Here is a 21,157-nt window from a genome sequence, read left to right as displayed (position 1 = left end):
TATTGGAAGTGTTGGCAGGCTTAAAAGTGGACAAATCTCCAGGTCCGGATGATTTGTGTCCCAGACTGCTAAGGGAAGCAAGGGAGAAGATCGCAGGGGCTCTGACCCAAATTTTTAATTCCTCTCTGGCCACGGGGGAGGTGCCAGAGGACTGGAGAACAGCTAATGTGGTTCCGCTATTTAAGAAGGGTTGTCAAGATAAGCCAGGGAACTGCAGGCCAGTGAGTCTCATGTCAGTGGTAGGGAAACTATTGGAGAAAATTCTGAAGGAGAGAATCTATCTCCACTTGGAGAGGCAAGGTTTGATCAGGGATAGTCAGCATGGCTTTGTCAGAGGGAGGTCATGCCTAACAAATTTTGATTGCATTTTTTGAGGAGGTGACCAGGTGTGTAGATGAGGGTAGTGTTGTTGATGTAGTTTATATGGATTTCAGCAAAGTCTTTGACAAGGTCCCACATGGGAGATTTATAAAGAAGGCAAATGCACATGGGATACAGGGTAATTTGATAAGGTGGATTCAAAACTGGCTTAGTTATAGGAGACAGAGGGTGATGACAGAAGGATGCTTTAGTGACTGGAAGCCAGTGTCCAGTGGCATACCACAGGGATCTGTGCTGGGTCCCCTATTATTCATCATTTATATAAACGATATAGATGACTATGTGGGGGATAGGATTAGTAAGTTTGCGAATGACACAAAGATTGGCTGGGTGGTTAACAGCGAGGTTGAGTGTCTTGGGCTACAGGAAGATATAGACGGGATGGTCAGTTGGGCAGATAAGTGGCAGATGGAATTTAACCCTGAAAAGTGTGAAGTGATACACTTTGGAAGGAGTAATTTGACAAGTAAGTATTCAATGAACGGCATGACACTGGGAAGTTCTGAAGAACAAAGGGACCTTGGCGTGTGTGTCCATAGATCTCTGAAGGTGGAGGGGCATGTTAGTGGGGTGGTGAAAAAGGCATTTGGGTCACTTGCCTTTATCAATTGAGGCATAGATTACCCTAATCCTACCCCCCACATAGTCATCTATGTCGTTTATATAAATGACGAATAATAGGGGACCCAGCACAGATTACAAAAGTAGGGAGATCATGTTGGAGTTGTATAGAACCTTGGTGAGGCCACAGCTGGAGTTCTGTGTGCAGTTCTGGTCGCCACATTAGAGGAAGGATGTGATTGCACTGGAGGGGGTGCAGAGGAGATTCACCAGGATGTTGCCTGGGATGAAACATTTAAGTTATGAAGAGAGGTTGGATAGATTTGGGTTGTTTTTGTTGGAGCAGAGAAGACTGAGGGGCGACCTGATTGAGGTGTACAAGATTATGAGGGGCATGGATAGGGTGGATAGGGAGCAGTTGTTCCCCTTAGTTGAAGGGTCAGTCACGAGGGGACATAAGTTCAAGGTGAGGGGCAGGAGGTTTAGAGGGGATGTGAGTAAAAACTTTTTTACTCAGAGGGTGGTGATGGTCTGAAATGCACTGCCTGGGAGGGTGGTGGAGGCGGGTTGCCTCACATCCTTTAAAAAGTACCTGGATGAGCATTTGGCACATCATAACATTCAAGGCTATGGGCCAAGTGCTGGTAAATGGGATTAGGTAGGTAGGTCAGGTGTTTCTCACATGTTGGTGCAGACTCAATGGGATGAAGAGCCTCTTCTGCACTTTGATTCTGTGATTCTGTGATGGGGCTGAGTGTAATATTGCAGCTGCTGGAAATCTGAAACAAAAACAGAAAATGCTGGAAATACTCAGCAGGTCAGGCAGCATCTGTGGGGAGAAACAGAGTTAAAATTTCAGGTCGATGACTGAGAAGTGACTGAGTGTAACGTATCCAAGTTTACTGACGATACAAAGTTAGATGGGAACTAAGTAGTGAGGAGGATGCAGAGAGGCTGCAGAGGGATATAGACAGGTTGGGTGAGTGGGTAAGAACATGGCAGATGGGATACAATGTGGTGAAGTGTGAAGTTATTTACTTTGTCGGTAAAATAAAAAAGCAAAATTATTTTTTAATTGTGAGAAACCGGAAAATGTTTGCATTCAGAGGGACCTTGGTTTCATTTTACTCAAATCACAGAAAGTGCAGGTACAGTGACCATTAAAGGAAGGCAAATGGGATGTAAGCTTTTGTTACTAAAAGATTGGAGTATAAGGGCTGGATTTTTGCTGCTGAGGCGGGTAGCTCGAGTCAGAAAATTTCCCGAGTTGGCAAACCCGCCTCAGTGTCTGGTAACACACAATTTTTGCTCTGGGGTGGGGAGCAGAGGGCAGTTGTGGGAAGGAGTTGGGCCCACTGACTCTGACAGCAGATCCCAGGCAGCCATGGGTGCAGGCAAGTACCAAGGTGGGCTGGTTAGAAGGCACACTTCAGTCCTCTGGGACTTTGTGCCAGATGTAATAAAACCAGTTAGGCCTTCTAGCACTCACACCCTCACACCACTTCAACTCTGACCCCCATCCACCCATACCCCATGGTTCCTCATGCCCGCCATGCTAACTCAATGCCGACATGCTCCCCAGCCACTCCCCATGCCCCTTCACACTCTCCATGCCAAATCAATGCCAACTCATGCCCCTTCCATGCCCATTTGCCCAGTTTGGGCCATGTACATAACCAGTGAGCCATATAATAACAATGGTAAGTGTGGAACAGTTGAGAAAAAAATGTTCTTTGAAAAAGCAGCTGTTCTTCCTACAACCCTATAAAATTGTCAATCAGACAGACCATCAAAGTATCAATAGTAGAGGCTTCAAACACTTCACACCTTTTAATCTTATCCAAATGAACATTGAGATACTGACAAAAGAGATCATAGAAAGAGCAACTTAATGTAACCATTTAAAGATGTCAATCAAGCAAAGCCAACAATTCACTTCACCTGTCAAAACAGATTCCCTGATGAGCTAATTGGAAAGATGTGCATGGAATTGAAGGATGATAGCACCTCCAAGGATTTTGGGAGGAAAGGAGGGTTGGAGATAGGACATTAGTTTGCATGGATGAAGAAGCCAAAGGCTGATTTTTTTGGGAGAGGTTTGATTTCAGCAGAGTAGAATGAGATGGGGGACAGTACCTAAGGAAAGAGAACCATTGACAATATCAGCTAACATGGACATCAGGAATGGAAGCTGGATGGTCAGCTGTATTGTAGGAGTAGGATTGAGGGAGCAGAAGGTGGATCTCATGGATAAGATGAGCTTGGAGTGGATTTGAGGGAAGACAGGAGAAAAACTAGGGACAGATGCAAGAGCAGGAGGGAATGTTAGAGAAAGCCAAATGGACTAGGGAAGGGAGGAAAGCACCAAGGGCAGCTAATTGGATGATCTCATCTCAGTGACAAAGAAGTCCATGAGCTCCTTTTATGTTGTTGGAGGTGAGGGTGGTAGGTCAACATTAAGTTCAACAATTTCAGACCATGAACTCAACAAGATATTGATTTTGTATTTTTGCCATGTGCCGATCTGCATTTTATTTATCATTCATTTGCTTTCAATGGAGCTGTTGATTATTCTGCTATTCACACTCATTCTGAACAAATGCTTTGTTTCTTTACCACAACCATTACTATTTCCTTTGCCTTTTGTTCTATGATGTCTTTGTCATTTAATCTCTCCCTCCCCCGACACTATTCCAAACCTCCCCTTTTGTTTTTATCCCCTTCGCCCTTCAATAGCATAAAACCCATCACATTTCCACCTTCCTTCAGTTTTGAAGGAGAGACTTATTCTACACAAAATGTTAACTCTGTTTCTTTCTCCACAAATGCTGCCAGATCTTCTGAGTGTTTCCAGCACTTTCTGTTTTTATTTAGGATGCATATATCCTGGTAGTAAGTGGGGAATAGAATGGAGACAATAGGAGGGAGTTCAGGGTTAAAGTCAGAGGTCCCGGAGTGGTATAAAATTGATGTCGGTGAGGTGGAGTGGGCATGGACCACTGATGAAGTGTTGCCCAAGTTTGGAGACAGGTGAGGGTGAGCGAGTCCAGAAGTTATTGGAAGGGTAGAGTGTCAGATGACAAGCTGCTGGTGGTACTTCCATGGGAATGAAGACCCAGGAGGCATGCAAAATTGATTGTGGGAGGGAAGAAACAATTGTGGAGATGTTGGAGGTCCAGAAGTGATGGAGAAATGTATTTTGGCCTGGTGAGTGAATGACTGGCCAGGAACCAGACTGAAGCTGAAAAACTGGTAGGACCAGTAGGCTAGTTACAATCAAGCAGGAAACTGCAGTGAAGGGGGAAGGGCTGCTGTAAGTGATCAAAGCTACTTTAAAATTTAAGCAACAGAGCAGCAGGTCAGACATGCAGTGGCTGAGTCTTGTGGCGTAGTCCAGTGCAGAAGTGCAGTATTGACGTCCAGAGAAGTTCAGGAATTTTTGGCCAAATTTGAGAAAAGATCCAGTGCTCACTGAGGAAAGCAATTAAGAGTAGACATGGGGCGGAATTTTATGGCCGCTTCGCAGCAGGGGTGAGGCCATAAAATGCGGTGAGCCATTCAAAAGTCCATTGACTTTGGCGGAACTGCCTCCTGCTGGCGTAAAATTCTACCCATGGTTGTGGGATGAGTAGCTCAGACTAAGAAAACAGTTGTATGTTACGACAGAGGTAACCATTGAGTAGGTTAACTGTTTTCTCCAAAAGTGATCTGCGAATATCAGCATGAGCTGAAGTAGTGCCTCCTAGGTCCAGCACCCACAGTGTTTTGCTTTTATTTTTCCTCCTCGGTCTGCCTGGTTTTCCAGTCCTTCACCTCAGTCAATCAAAAAACACTCATGTTTTGTTCAATAGAGTCTATTCGCAGCATTAACATACTTATACAAGTTTCATTATTAAATCTGAATTTATAAAAATTGCTTTTTTGAAATAAGTCTATCAAAGAGATTTTTTATGTTTCACCTGTATGTTCTTTTCCTCTGCTCCCCCGTGCAGAGAATGTTTTTTAAACAGCTATAATTGCTCTCAGCATGATCTTAAATACTTACTGTGGAGGCTGAACTGAGTTGTTCTTTTACAAATCTGCCTAGGGAATGAAAATGAGCTTTGAAATGACAAATTCTTTTGTTTGCATGAAGAAATCCCTTTCCTGGTTTATTTCCAACAGTTTGACTTCTGTGGAAAATGGATCAGTTGCACTCAGCCATGAACAAATATTTAGACACATTTATATTGAACTTTAAGTGAAGGAAATCAATCAAGTAAGGTACACGGATGAAATGGTTTAAATTTGAACCATTTATAAATATCAGTGATACATAAAATTAAGAAATGCATTTCCTCCAGTTTTAAATTGGACTGATCTCCTTTATAACCTTTGTTATTCTGTCTGGGTGCATGACTAGCTGATCTTTTTAGCAGCTCAGAATAAGGACTCCAAAATCCAAAATAACTACAGTTGAAAGTCCAAAACACAACACCCAAGGTTTGAACAACAAGATCCTCATATGTCAATTTTGTTGTGGGCTAATACATATAAGAGCTGTGTGTAGTCAAATAGACTACCTAGTCTGTACTGGGTGAATCAATTTTAAATGGGGTAACACATGATCTTTCCCCCTTTTGTTCTCGTCCCTCCCCATCTTCACACTTCCAGCAACAAGGTGCTATTGATGACAAGGCGGGTGGTCCAAATTGCATCTGTGGACATGCCTGAACGGCCTCAGAAGTGGCCTGAGTGCCAATTCTGACAGGGCCTCGGGCTGACCTCTTTGCATATGGATTATTCCCTGTGCCTGTTTTGCATTGGAAGCTGGTGAAAAACACATTTCACCCACACAGAGTCTGCGAAGTGTACCTCTAAAATTCAGCAAATTGTGCCTAAAAAGCATACAAAATCCTTGGTTTTATAAATAGAAGCATAGAGTATAAAAAAAGGAAGTTATGCTGAACCTTTCTAAATCACTGGTTAGGCTTCAACTGGGGTATTGTGTCCCATTCTAGGCACTATTCTTTAGCAAGAATATTAAGGCCTTGCGGAGAGCATAAAGAGGAGATTTACTAGTATGTACCATGAATGAAGGACTTCAGTTACATGGAGACTAGAGAAGCTGAGATTGTTCTCCTTAGAGCAGAGAATGTTCATGGGTGTTCAAAATTAAGGGAGGTTTTGATGGAGTAGATAGGGAGAAATCGTTTCCACTGGCAGGACTTGCAGTAACCAGAGGACACAGATTTAAGGTAATTGGCCAAAGGACCAGGAGGGAGTTGAGAGGGGATCTTTTTAATCACCAAGAGCCTCCTTATAACATATCTCTTAGACCAAGCTTTTGAGGCACCCCTCCTAATAGTTTCGTCTTTGGCTCAGTGTCCATTTTGACTTATTAGGTTTCTATGTAGTACCTTGGGATGTTTTCCTCCATTAAAGATGTATATAAATTCAAGTTGTTGCTGTTGTTGTTATCATAATTTAAAGATATCGAATTAACGGAAGTTTGCATTCCTTTAAAAATAGGGTTCCAAGTGGCAATAGTATGAGTAATTTGTGGGAAGGTGCATTTCATCTGTCTGCACAAGGTCTCACATCAAATAAAACCAGCTGTGCGCTGCTCTCTACAGAGGAACCCAGTGTTCCAAGCTGTGAAATAGAGACTGTTTTGGTAGCTTCACTTCAAGTCTTTAATGGGTTGTGTAGTAATTATAGTTTTGTTAAATGTTGGACTGTACCTTTAAGAATAGTCCTGTGATGTAAGAACACATGATCTGTGTAAACCAATGTGTTAGCAGCATGGGCTACCTCTGCAGGCTGTGTAGAGATAGAGATGGAGTTGAAAGCACACGTGTAGTTGCTGCTGGCTGTATTGTAAATAAACCTAATGTTTCCACTTAGAAAATTGTCTGTAGATCAACTCTATTACAAATAGGTGACAAGGCCACACTACAACAAGTTGGCGATGAAGATAAATCAAGATAAATTGGGCTCGGTGCTGTACCTCGCCCAGCGATTGTGAGTATCAACGTCCGTTTAACATAACGGAAGTTATACTCACCCTAAATGCCACAATTTGGTAGAATCGATCCCTTTGAGCCAGCCACAGATGTTTGGTCTCAGTATACAGAATGCCTCGTGTTCTTCTTTCAAACGAATGAAATCCTGGGGTAAGAGAAGAGGCGAGTGATCATCTTGAGTACTTGTGGGAGCAAAACCAACAGTTTGATTCAAAGTTTGACAGCACCCAATACCTCTGATTTGAAGAATTTTAGAGAATTGGTGGAGCTCGTGAAGGGACATTTTCAACCTAAGCCCTCAGTCACGATGCAGAGGTTCCGGTTCAATTCGTAGAGCCCCGGGTGAGACAATTGCTAGTTATGTTGTAAATTTGAAGCAACTAATGGAACATCGTGAGTTTGGTGAGACTCTGGATGGCATGCTCAGAGATCGCTTAGTGAATGGTGTAAAAAAAGAGACTATTCAGAGAAGATTGCTGGCTGAGGTGAATCTGGATTTTAAGAAGGCTTTAAAAATACACTGGCCATGGGAAACTTTGTAAGGGATTCACAAGCAATACAAGGGATGCAAAATGCCGCTGTACTCCAAATCGAGCAGGAACGGTCAGCTGAAAGTGATGCGAAAAGCGAGACTCCGCTGCGAAGCGGGAAACAGCCCCCACAACCAAAAAATAAGAAGAAATAATTTAGCAGCTAGATTGAAGAACAACTTTAATCGATGTGGAAACAATCAGTCTTTTAGCAATTGGCAGTGTAAAAATTAGAATATTACTTTTGTCACAGTAGTGGACATATAATGAGACAGTGCAAAGAGAGATTTAAACAGGCTTGCAAACAACAGAAGAAGCCCAATGAAATTTACAGTGTAGAAGAGCCTGAAGCAACAAATTCTGACATCTATTCATTGTTTAACATGAATGTTGGGAAGACAGAGCCAATATTTGTTACAGTACAAGTGAATGGTAAGTGGAAGCTCCCATTGCATTTTTACTGGTTTACCATTCACTTATATTGTAACAAATATTAGCTCTGTCTTCCCAATATTCATGTTAAACAACGAATAGATTTCAGAATTTGTTGCTTCAGGCTCTTCTACCCTGTAGATTTCATTGGGCGTCTTCTGTTGTTTGCAAGCCTGTTTAAATCTCTCTTTGCACTGTCTCATTATATGTCCACTTCTGCGATAAAAGTAACATTCTACTTTTTTTGTAAAAGCAAAAATAGAAGTAGACACGGGAGTTTCCACTACTGTAATTGGAGGACACACTTTCAGATATTTAAATAATGGTGAACATCAGTTAAATTTGGAACAAACATCTGCCAAGCTGAAAATGTACGCAAGCGAAGAAATCCAAGTAAAAGGTATCAGCAGAGTAACTGTCCATCACAGAAACCAATCGGCATAGCTACCCGTGATTGTGGTAGTAGGTGAAGGGCCAAGCCTTCTTGGGCAAGATTGGTTAAAACAGATTAAATTAAACTGGTCTGAAATCTTCCAGTTGAGAGCAAGTGGGCTACCAGAGCTGCTTAAAAAGTGTGCCACTGTCTTCAAGGACAAACTGGGAAAAATCCAAGGCCTGCAGGCCAAGATTTACATGGATCCAGAAGCAACCCCTTACTTCATGAAAGCAAGACCAATGCCATACACTCTGAGAGAGAAGGTTGACAGTGAGCCTTTCAGTGTTTCCTCAGCCTGTGTCATCTTTCAGAGAACAAAGGAAATCTTACTGCTGGGACTTTCCCCAGGTTGTAGTCTACTTAGATGATGTGCTGAAAACTGGGTTCACCGAAAAGGAACATTTGACTAACCTAGAGGAAGTCCTAAAATGCTTTTTACAAGCAGGGGTGCGACTGAGAAAGAACAAATGCTCTTTTCAAGCAAAGGAAGTAATCAACTTGGGCTACTGGGTAGATTCTCAGGGGTTACACCCGGTTGAAGAGACCAAGCTTGCACTCTTTCTTTTTCACTACAGAACAACCTCCCACATGACAACAGGAACACCACCTGCAGAATTGTTGATGAGACGTCATCTTAGGACAAGACTGAGCCTAATATTTCCAAATTTGGAGGGGAAGGTGGAGGAGAGTCAAGGAAACCAAAAAGTTATGCATGACTTGCATAGCCAACTTACTGTTGAAGAAGCAGTATATGTGAAGAATTTCGGTGGAGGACCGAAGTGGTTACCGGGTAAAGTAAGTTCAGTGATCGGACATAGCACATGGAAGTAGAGGGCCAGATCACCCATATGCATGTGGACCATTTAAGAAAAAGAGCGATATCACAACAAGATGTGGTTCCATTACTGAACCAATGTTTACTTTTGAAGATGCTCAACAAAGGACTGACATGTTTGATGTCTCTATCAGAGTGGAAGACACTGAACTCCAAGTGCCCACTGAGGTACCTGATGTTCATGCAGTTCCAGAGAACGTGGTTCCTGAAAAAGAATCTGAAGTCGTGGAGCTGCAACGTTCCACACGAATCAAAACCACCTGAAAGATTGAACTTGTAAATTTCATGACCTGTGTAAATATTATAATGTCATGAGATAAATATACTTGTAAATTCAATATGTACAGCAAAGTTAAAGGGGAAGAAATATAGTAATTATGGTTTTGTTAAATGTTGGACTGTACCTTTAAGAATAGTCCTGTGATGTAAGATCATAAGATCTGTGCAAACCAATGTGTTAGCAGTGCAGTCTACCTCCACAGGCATTGTAGAGATAGAGATGGAGTTGAAAGCACACATGTAGTTGCTGCTAGCTGTATTGTAATTAAACCTAGGGCAAGATTTTACGATTGTCAGGCGGACGCGCGTCCGACCCAACTGCGCGTAAAATAGTGCATGATAAGGTTGGGCGAGCGTCCTGATGTCATTGCGCACTCACGCAATATTTTGGTTGGCGGACGCACAAGAGAGTTGGCGACATGCCCACCGACAATTAAGAGGGCTATTAAGTCCATTAATCAATTAATTAAGCAGTATTTTTCGTTGTCCGTCCAACCGTACGGTTGGCGGACAGGTGAATCAGCCAAGTGGCCTTTGGATTTTTTAGGAAACCTCATCCACGGATGGGATGAGGTTTCCAACAGTAATTTAAAAAAAAAAAAAAAAATTTTTTAAAACATTTTTAATATGTCCCTGTTCATGTGACTGAGTGAGTCACATGAGGGGACGTGTTTCCCTCATTTTTAAAATCTTTATTTTTGATTTTACAATTCTTCAGCTCCCTGAGGCAGCTCTGTGCCTTCAGGGAGCTTTCAGTGCGCGCTCCCCCACGCATATGCAGACTTTAGCGTTCACGCTCCTCCCGCCCCCATCCCAGCAGTGCGGAGATTCTCAGCGTGCCTTTCATGCTGGCTGCCTGTTAATTGGCCACCCACGTGAAATTGTAGTTGGGGCCCGATCGCGGGTGGCGGACCATTTCCTGGCTGCTCCCGGGCCCGCCCCCGTCCGACGACCTCAAAATTCTGGCCCTAATGTTTCCACTTGGAAAGTTGTCTGCAGATCAACTCTATTACAAAAAGGCAACAAGACCACACTGCAACAGATTGCTTAGCAAATGTAATAGCATCATTTATAACCTATCTGAAATGCCAAACAAGTATGCATTGGGTCAAATATGGAACAGTTTTGCAAATTTGGGTTGGATCCACTGGAGAGTAGTAGCTGCAGATCTGGATCAGATCTAACAGATGATAAGCCTTTGATTTGGATGGGTCCAATGGAGAATGGCTGCCGATTTAGTTCACAACAGATGGAGAGCAGCAGAGATAGGCATATCAGGTCTGGGTGATAAATGGCAAGTGCCAATTTAGCAGTGCAAACCTCCGACTGATGCCTGGGTTATCTACTCTTTCTATGGAGGGAATTCCTGTATTTTGAGCTGCTGTACACTCTCTACTTCTATGCCTTTGATTTCTGTCAAGGAATTTCCCAGAAGAATGTTTTGTCTTCTGGTGTGGGTGAGTCTCCCATGTGGAAGGTTCTGTGTTTGTGGATATTTTCTGGTAGCACTGGGAATTTGTGGTGGGGTGTGCTGTCCTGTGCACTATCACAAATGTCCAGGCTACCTACCCATTCTGAAGCCAGGAAGAAACAATGTTGTATGTGTTTACGCGTTTCCTGAGGTTGCAGCTCCTTTTCCATTATTTGATGGTGCTGCTCCTCCATTTTAGCATACGTTTTTCAAGACTTAAACGGATATATTTTTGTAAGGATATCATGGGATATACAAAAGGTAGGTAAATTGATTTGAGGTACAAACCAAGCCTGGAGGAATTGGTATGCAAGTGGACATTTTGTATTGAACCCCAGAAATCACTGTGTATGCTATTCTCCTAAACAAGCTAACAAAAGGAACATGATGAGAAGGTTTAGCTACTGCTAAAACTAATCAAGATCAGCAGAAGTAGAAGTTTCTTGGCATATTTTTTCAGAGGAATATGGCTTGGATATTGCATGTCAATAGTATCATCTCTAATCAATGAACACTTTGAATTAGCAAGTATAATCCTCTGTGACTGCGATCATCGTGCCTTATCCTTCCTCATTCTCCTCAACCTCTTTGCTCTAGTCAATCAAACCATCCCACTCCAGCACCTCTGTTCAGTGGTCAAACTCCAAAGGAATGCCCTTTCTTGGTTCCATTCTTGCCTATCTAATCGTAACCAGAAATACTCCAGCAATGGCTTCTCTGCCAACTCTCATACTGTCATCTTCAAAGTATCTCAGTGCTGTCACTGGCCCCTCTCTTCATCATCTACTTGCTACACCATATTAACATCATCCACAGACATCAGGTCAACTTCTAATATTTATGTTCATGTCACCCTGCTCTTTCTCTCCATCACATCTCTCAACTCTTCCATTGTCTCTAAGCTGCCAGGTTGTTTGTGACATCCAGTCTTGAATGAGCGGTAAATTCTTTGAGCTTAACACTAAGACAATCAAAATTATTGTCTGCGATCCCTACCCCAAACTCCATTCCCTCTCCATTGACTGCCTCCCCCTCCAAGGCCTCTGTTTCTGCCTGAACTGGACTGTTTCCAACTGCTGACCTGATCTGAGCTTTAGACCCCATACCATCTCCTAAACAAGAACCACCTATAGCTATATCTGTAATATTGCCAGCATCTCCTCCTTCCTCACCCAGCTGCTGCTGAATTCTCCCCTCCTATCCCTGAACTTTCTGTTCTTCTGACTCTAGTATCTTGTGCATTTCTGACCTCTTTTTGCTGCACCATTGGCAGCTGTGCTTTCAGCTGCCTAGGTCCCATCCTCTTGAATTGCCTTGCTAAATCATTCAGCCTTTGCTTCTTCTTTAAAACCCTTTTTAAAATCCACCCTTTGACCAGATGTTGGTCACTCTTCATAATCTCTCCTTCTTTAGCTTGATGTTAATTTTCCTCATGACTCTGTGAAGCAGCTTAGTTTCCTAAGCCAGAAAGCCAATTGGTGAAGGATAGAACTGGAGCCAATTTTTATACACTAATGTATTTATTTACAGAATTATATATTATAAGCATATAGTCCCTAACCCCAGAATTACAGTTTTAGTCTGCGTTTATTTATGGGGCTCAAGTAAATGCCCAGCCAATGCCCAATGCCTACATACAACTAAACACATAATTGTAAATTGTATATTTCATAGCTGTGTATGCGACTATGTCCCAACATCTTTGTATAGAATTTTGTTTTTATACACAATTGTTTAACTGTAAAATTAAACAATCTTTGTCTAATTGGATATATTATACTTTTCAATTAAACTTGAGAAATCCACAATTTTCCAATTAGAACCCAAGGTCTTCCTCTCCTTCTGTGTTACTAGCAATTACCATAGTCAATTCGGAGAAAGAAAGAAAGACTGACTTACACTTATATAGAATTTTCCATGCCCACCAGACATCTCAAAGCGGTTCCTTTTTTAACCCTTTCATGGGATGTGGGCATCATTGGCTAGGCCAGCATTTATTGCCCATCCCTAATTGCCTTTGAGAAGGTGGTGGTGAGCCACCTTTTTGAACTGCTGCCGTGGTCCTAGGTGATAGTGGCTTCTGGCTTGGAAGGTGCTGTTGGAGCAAGTTAGAGCCAATTAAGTACTTTTGAAGTGTACTCTTGTAAAGTAGGAATTGTGGCAACCAGTTTGCACATGGTAAGCTCCCACAAACAGCAATGTGATAATGACCAGATAATCTGTTCTAGCGATGTTGATTGAGGGATAAATATTGGCCACGACACTCCTTCTTCGAAATAGTTTCATGGGATCTTTTACATCCATCTGAGACAGCAGATTGGATCTCAGTTTAACATCTTATTCAAAACGCGTCTGACAGCAAAGCATACCTTTGGTACAGCAATGGAGCATCAGTCTAGATTTTTGTGTTCACGTTTCTTGAGTGGGACTTTTGACTCAAGAGACAAGAGTCACAGCTGACACCATCATTGTTATAGTCATTCTTAGCTGAATCACTGGCAGTTCATATGCTGATAATTGATGCATCTATACTATGGAACTTTTTCATCATCTTGATGCTTTGTCCATATATTTGGCCCAGTCCCACATCAGATAACTGTGCTTAGTCCAAATGCAAAACATTCAGAATGTTAAACAGTCAAAACCTGCAGGAATTAAAAACAAAAATCAGTTTTACTTTAGAAACACTAGGAATGAAAGCTCGCCACTTCACTATTGCTTTCATAATGATTATATACCCACAAACAATAGTTACCTGAAGTGATCATATAATTTTAATTGGATGCTTTTAAAGGAGCAAGGTGCAAAGACCTTGCCTCGATATGACGTCAGGTAAATAAATGAGGTACCACAAATAAAACAAACAAAGTACAAAAAATTGCTGAAAATACGGAGCAGGTCAATCAGCTACTGTAAAGAGAAAGCACAGGTTAATGTTTCAGGTCAGGTAGAATTTTCAGAAAATTGAAAAAAAATTATCCTTTGGGTGAGGTTGCCAGGTCAGTGCCAATTAATGAAGAAAATGATGTGACCTCTGTCTAGAAAGAACTGGGTGGAGACCGTTACATTTATTTTACATGCAAGTTACCATCTGTGTTAGTATTGTTGTTGAGAGATAAATGTTGGGCAGACTACCGAGAAAACTCCCCCTTTTCTTCTTCAAAGATGTCATGGGATCTTTTGCATTCACATGAGCGGGTAGATGGTTCCTCAGTTTAACCTCTCATCTGGAAGACAGCAGGCCTGTCAGCCTGGATTATGTGCTACTAAGACCTCCTGCTTCAGAGATAAAGGGGCTGAATTTTATATCGGTGGCAGGGGGTTTGCTGCCGGGGCTCAAAGTAGTGGGATGGGCAATCCCACTTTGGTGGGCAGCAGGACCCTGGATCGGATTTTATTGATGCAGCAGTTGATGATACACCTATGACAGTCTTCTCCTGAGTTAAAGATCGTTCCTCATCTGAATCTTTTTCCCAGAGTCCTTCAAGGGAGCAACAAATTCATCACAGTGTCCTGAGTTTTTCTTTTCTAGTTCCAGAGGGTCCAAACCTCGATTCTCTTCAGTCTTCTCTTTTGAATCAGTCTTTCATTGAAAAGTCTTCATTGAGTGTGCAGTTCAGTCATTCTGAAACCCACACTCAGCTTTAATGCTGATGAAGTGTTGTCCTATTCTGCAGATGATGATGTCCTACCAGATGCAGAAAAAAGCTCTTATGTCTCCAAGCAACCTTCCCAAATGACTGAGAATACTGGGGGTGATTGAATCCCCCATAGATGTGACTGGGGGAGGGGAGGAGTGTGAGTTGGAGTGGAGTAGAATTAGTAGTTATAAAAAGGGAGTTACAGAAATGCAATGTAAATTGTTAAAGCCACAGTTTCATGTTGTTGCTAAAATGTAGGATAGCATACTTGGGGGAGGTGTAGTATAAGGGTTTTTATCTCTTTCACAGGATGTGGGCATCGCTGGCTAGGCTAGAATTTTTATTGCCCATCCCTAATTGCCATTGAGGAGGTGGTGAAACACCCTCTTGAACCACTGCAGTCCATGTGGTTAACAGATGACATATGATAATGTATGATGTAAATGATGATGTCCCCCCACTCCACCCGCACTAGGGCCATCAGCCACTAGCTTGTCCTGTTTGCTACCCTTAATGTCCCCATTAGCACATCTTTTAGATAATATCACCACCGTCAACACTCCTTTGTCCTTTTGTCTATGACATCTTTGGCAGTCTCTTCTTGGCCTCCACCTATCACTGGCCCTCTATCGAGCTCTCCTGTCCCACCCCCTTCTTCCAACTTATATTTCATCTCATTTCTGTATGTCTTCGTTCTGATGAAGGGTCATCCAGACTCGAAACGTCAACTGTGTCCCTCTCCGCAGATGCTGTCAGACCTGCTGAGTTTTTCCAGGTATTTTTGTTTTTGTGTTATGCTGTCATCTGCCTAGGATATATTTACTTGAAACATCATCCAATGTAGCATTAATGAAGATGGTGGAGTCAAGGAGCTGTGAGACACAATCTATCTCTCACATAAATCATGCCCTGGGCAACACCACTCTCTTTTCCCTATTTTATCATCAACTTTAGTCCTAACCTTTGGAACTCCTTAAATCTCTGTCTCTGCCTCTCTTTCTACCTTTTTTCAAAGAACTAATTAAAACCTAGCTTTTGGTCACCCCTCTTAAGTCCTGCCTTTCAGGCTTAGTGTCTACCATCAGTGAGTCCATTTGTGAAGCACCTTGGTATATGTTAAAGGCAATGTTATGTTTTATGTTAAAGGCAATTATAGCAATATAAGTTATTGCATCTTGAGATACATATCCCCTTTTCAGCTTCAATCTTCTTTTAACTACATCTTAAAATTCACTTCTGCTCAAGATTGTATAGATCATAGAACGATGACAGACAGGAGGAGACCATTCGGACCATGGAGCCCTCCTGGTTCTCTGCAAATTCAGCTAGTCTCACTCCCCTGCCCTTTACTTTCTTCCCATACTTTCTTTGCCTCTTTTTATTTCCCTTTTCGCTTCTTCTCCTAACTTTCCATATTCAGGCTGGTTCACAATTGTGTAATCTACCTGACACCTATCACACCTTTATTTTTTTTTGGGGGGCGGGGAATCACCCTTTCTAATTTTTCCTTCTCTGGCGGGGCAATCGCTTTTTTACGCCTGTGGAGGCGCTTAGTCCATTGTTCTACCGTAAAAGCAATTTAGCAAGCAGTTGAGAAAAACTTTGTCAAACACCTTTGTGATTCACCCCTTTAAGGCCATGCGCATGAACAGTATAAAAATATCATACTTAGAAAATAAATGCCCTTGACGGGAAGTTAACAGCTTATCCATTCGTGAGTTGTAAGTACCAAGGTAGTTAATGATTCACTCTGAAAATTTTGGAACGTATCTCACTTTTAAATATCATTCTCTTTTAAGTACTGACATACTTAAATAACTTATGTGGTATTTCTTTTTGCTCCATTTCATTTTCGAGCATCGCACGGACGACTAACTTCTGGCTTTTTTTTGAAAAAAAAAGGGTGCGTATCCCATAGCAACCAGTGCGCTGCTTATCTGCTCGGAACCTCTGCAAACATCTCGCCTGAGCTTTCAGGTCAGCCCCTATAACTCGTTACAGCGACTGGTCCCGCGGCCCTGATTCATTGGCTCTGGAGCTTTCGGTGTCGCCATTTGTTTCACATTCACCTTAGCGACGCCGCCTCTTCGAAAGAGCAACAAGGAGTTCAGCACAAAACCATGGAGAACGGCCTGGGAGTAAACGTCTACCAAACCCCTGACATGGAGCTGGAGGCTTCTTACGACCACACCTCCTTCCAAGTGGCCGAAGGGGTGCAAGACGACGAGGTCCCCGGCTCCCCTTCCTCCTCTTCAGCCGACTCCAACCCGGAGAGTGCGGAGCTCGGCGATCAGCAGCGGGAGCTGCACCAAAACGGCTCGGATCACAGCGAGCCGTCGGACAGCGGCGCTTACCAAGAGGTGTTCCACAGCGAGGAGGCGGACGAGGTGCAGAGCGACGGTCGGAGCCCCGAGATCTTCAGCAGACACTTCAACAGCAGCCCGAGTCAAACTGGTGGTGATCACCAGCTATTCGAGATTTCTCTCTATGTTAAGGTAAGGAAATCTCATCAGTGCTGTCGGACAGCATAAGCATCCACACCCCCTTCCCTTCCAATAAGTTCACAACTTCAAAACATAAAAACGCGTGTCTCTAAAATGTCCTTCGTGTTGAAATAGCAACTTCCAAGCTCGTAAAATCGCCAGAATTCCCAATTGTTTCTCTGAACGTACACGGAGAAACGAAATAGACAAGTTCCCAACTGTTGTGGTTTACTCTTAAGGATGAGGTGGTGGTTTTGTGTGAAGAGTGCAATTCACCTGTAGCTAGAGCCCCCTCCCTCCACCATACGACGAGGAGAGAACAGGAGCCCCCTCCACAGTTGAACTGAACCCCAGAGACCAAGAACAAACATGTTTCAGTAACTCTTAAAATCTGCATCGTTCTCAGCATAAGTACAATCATGTCTCGAAAACGGAAAGTATCAGTGTGCTCGCTCCTTCAATAGCGTTGTGAATTCAAAATGTTGCAAAAAAAAAGAATCTAAATGAAATAAATTATACTGAGAGCAGTTCCAACTGGGTTTTATTGAACCTGTTTAAGCCCTATGTAATGATTTGTTTAAATCACACAACTTTTTTCAGATTTAAATGCACCTCAGTGATATTTTCTTTTCAAAACATTGCTGTAGAATAAAACCAAATTGTAAACATTTTTTTAAATGGGTGTATTGCGGGGTCCAGTAACATTGCTGTCACCTTACACAGGCCCAAAAGTCTGTATGTGCAGGTAGTTGCTGTTATTGTGGGCAGCCACATTATTCTGGAGAGGGAGGGTATGTAGAGCTTTAAACATTTGTGGTTAAATGGACTAATTGCTGACTATGCTTTTGATACTGAGATTTTTTGCCAACTACGAGAAAGGTGACCGTCAAGCACTTAAATTGGTGAGAGTAGAATGACAGTATAGGTCACCTTAGTTCATATTTATATGTTCAAGTAACGTTGCATTTACTAGGCAAAGCTGTCACAGCACATATATTGAATTATCTTGGCACTGTAAACATGAACTATATCTCACTGCATGTACATAAAGCTGCAAGCCACTGTACATAAAATGAGATATACTGCTTCTGTACACTGTAATCAGCTATGCAGCAATTTTAAGTGCAACCTGTCCTGATAAGGGTTGAATGCAAATCACCAGTATGAATGGAATATTCAATGCGCAGTTAATCTCTCTTTAAGGCTATCAATATATTTTTATCAATTACTTTTGGAGAGTGTGCAATTGATTAAATTGAAACTTCTTTTCTACTTTTTAAAATAAAGCTGTCAATACCTGTCAACCAATCAGTGGAGAGTTCAGTGATGTAATTACACCAATAATATCACTGACTGTATTTGGGATAGATATAACAAATAAGATGTTGCATGAGTTCGACAACAACGTTTTATTTATATAGCACATTTAATTTAATAAAACATCACAGGGCATTTCACTGGAGAGTCATAAAGCAAAATTTAACAAGCTACGTAAAGAGATATTAGGACAAATCTGGAAAATTGCCCAGTTATGTCCTGTCCATGAAAAGATGAACAAATCCAATTCATCCAATTACTGCCCCATCAGTCTATTCTTGATCATCATCAAAGCGATGGAAGGTGTCATCGACAGTGCTATCAGGCAGCACTTACACAGCAAAATCTGCTCACTGATGCTTGGTTTGGGTTCCACCAGGGCCACTTGGCTCTGACCTTATTATGGCCTTGGTCCAGGCATGGTCAAAAGAGCTGAGCTCAAGTGAGGTGAGAATGACTGCGCTTGACATCAAAGCAGCATTTGACCGAGTGTGGCATCAAGGAGCCCTGAAAAAAACTGAAGTCAATGAGAATCAGGAGGAAAACTCTGGTTGGAGTCATACCTAGCACAAGGGAAGACGGTTGTGTTTTTTGGAGATCAGTCATGTCAGTCTTGGGACATCACTGCAGGAATTCCTCAGGGTAGTGTCCTCGGCCCAATCATCTTCAGAGCTGATCATGTGGGATAGCGGGAGATGGCCCAAGGACCTCCACAAATGGTTCTATAATACTGTATTATTTCTGCCTTTTCCTTTTCTGTGAGAAATCCAAAGCACCTAGAGATAGGAGCATAGGAATGTAAGAGCAGGAGTAGGCCAATTAGCCCATCGAGCCTGCTCCACCATTCAATATGATCATGGCTGATCATCCACTTCAATGCCTTTTTCCCACACTATCCCCATATCCCTTTATGTCATTGGTATTTAGAAATCTGTCAATCTCTATTTTAAACATACTCAATGACTGAGCTTCCACAGCTCTCTGGAGTAGAGAATTCCAAAGATTCACAACCCTCTGAGTAAAACATTTCCTCCTAACCTCAGTCCGAAGTGGCTTCCCCCTTATTTTAAAATTGTGTACCCTGGTTCTAGACTACCCAACCATGAGAAGCATCTTACCTGCATCTACCCTGTCTATCCCTTTAAGTACTTTGTAGGTTTCAACGAGATCACCTCTCATTCTTTGAAACTCAAGAGAATTCAGGCCCGGTTTCCCCAATCTCTCTTCATAGGATAGTCCCGTCATTCTGGGCACAAGTCTGGTGAACCTTCATTGCACTCCCTCTATGGCAATAATATCCTTTTAATAATATAATATATCATATTTAATAATATAATCAGATAATCTGCCCTGCATGGAAAGTGTAACTTGCAAGCCAATTTATTAAGGGGCTTATTGGTAAATTAATGCTTCAGATTAAATTAAATTAATCCAATTGGTAGACTAGGCATTAATATTTCTGGTCTGTATTGCTGACTGCAAAACTGCTACAGCTCAATACTCAACATCACAGTTGCAGTATATTTTTGAATTTGAAAGTCTCCAATAGAACAAAACAACATCATACATTCATTAATTCTCCAGCATTTTCTGTTTTTATTTCAGATTTCCAGCATCTTCAGTATTTTGCTTTTATTTTAGTGACGAAATATAGACAATTGGAGGGCTTCTGTGACAGTGCATGGATGGGAACAGAAGCCATTGCTAGAGATGCTCTGGTTAAAATCAAATAGTTAAGAGTGGAACCAAGTGAAGGTAGTCCTACAGAGGTAATTTACACGAGAGGTGCTAGAGGAGGGTGATCTAGTTGACTATGTCAAAGTCTGCAGAAAGGTAGAGGAAGGATAACATATCACAGTCACAGTGAATGTTGTTTGTGAGTTTGGTTAGGACCAGTTTGGTGCAATGGGAAGGTATGAAACCTGATTGAAGAGGGAAAGATGTCATATTAACAATACATTTTCTCAGTTAGTTAATATTCTTTTGGTTACTCAAATAAGACAAATAAATAAGAATAAGAACAAATATCCAGTGAGCGTTCTCAGAGCTCACTGGATATATGGGCTCGAAATGTTGACTCTATTTCTCCCTCCACAGATGCTGCCAGACCTGCTGAGTTTTTCCAGCATTTTCTGTTTTTGTTATCTATATTTTGTCCCCTCCATTTCCTCATCTACGTGCTCTGCCTCGGCACATCATCTGAAGACACAGGTTTGGCTTCGGGCTTGAACTTTTGTGGAGTGGCAGTGAGAGTCGGGCTCCCACTCCACTCCTAGTTTCTTACCTGAAAATCCAGCTGCTCCTTTACTGCCCAATCTTCCGACTCAGGCCGGGCAAGAACTGTGCAGTACAGCACTCTCCTAAAGCCTTCAGTCGAGGGCTGGAGAGTCAGAGGTAACGAGCCATGCCCCCTTTGTTACAGCACTAGCTGCCATACAGCACGTAAATTTAAAGGTCCAAACACTTTCAGAAGCCAAGGAGAAGGTAAGTTTGTAAGTTAAGTGGGTTGGATTGGGAGGAGTTGGGGGCGTGGTGGATGGGTCGGTCAGGGGAGGGGTCGGGGTTAGTGGGGGGATCAGTTGGTTTGGGTCGGTCAGGTAGAGTCAGTTGGGGGGTGTTGGTTGCGTTGTTAGTGGGGAGAGTGGTCGGTAGGTTGGGGGGGTCGGGAAGAGTCAGTTAGGGGGTGTTGGTTGGGTGGTTAGTGTATAACTGAAACATAACCTTCCTATTCATGTATTCAATTCCCCCTGCAATAAGCATTATATATTTTTTCATTCATTCAAAGG

The 21,157-nt window shown here is 42.3% G+C and overlaps 2 protein-coding genes across 3 annotated transcripts in view; both read left to right on the top strand.

Annotated features, from left to right (window-relative positions):
* enpp5 (ectonucleotide pyrophosphatase/phosphodiesterase 5) overlaps positions 1-21,157 on the top strand; it is a 526,082-nt gene that overhangs the window by 111,780 nt on the left and 393,145 nt on the right. The gene's annotated exons all lie outside the window — the stretch shown is intronic.
* LOC144680724 (chloride intracellular channel protein 5-like) overlaps positions 16,387-21,157 on the top strand; it is a 158,357-nt gene continuing 153,586 nt past the window's right edge. Inside the window, exon 1 of the mRNA XM_078542004.1 lies at positions 16,387-17,066. Coding sequence (XP_078398130.1) covers positions 16,692-17,066 — 375 coding nt within the window. The 5' untranslated portion in view covers positions 16,387-16,691. The remainder of the gene's footprint in view (positions 17,067-21,157) is intronic.

This window comes from Cetorhinus maximus, chromosome 5 (assembly GCF_964194155.1).
Source record: "Cetorhinus maximus chromosome 5, sCetMax3.hap1.1, whole genome shotgun sequence".
NCBI lineage: Eukaryota > Metazoa > Chordata > Chondrichthyes > Lamniformes > Cetorhinidae > Cetorhinus > Cetorhinus maximus.
Note: the sequence above shows the minus strand (reverse complement) of the source record. Positions and strands in the feature narration are given on the sequence as shown.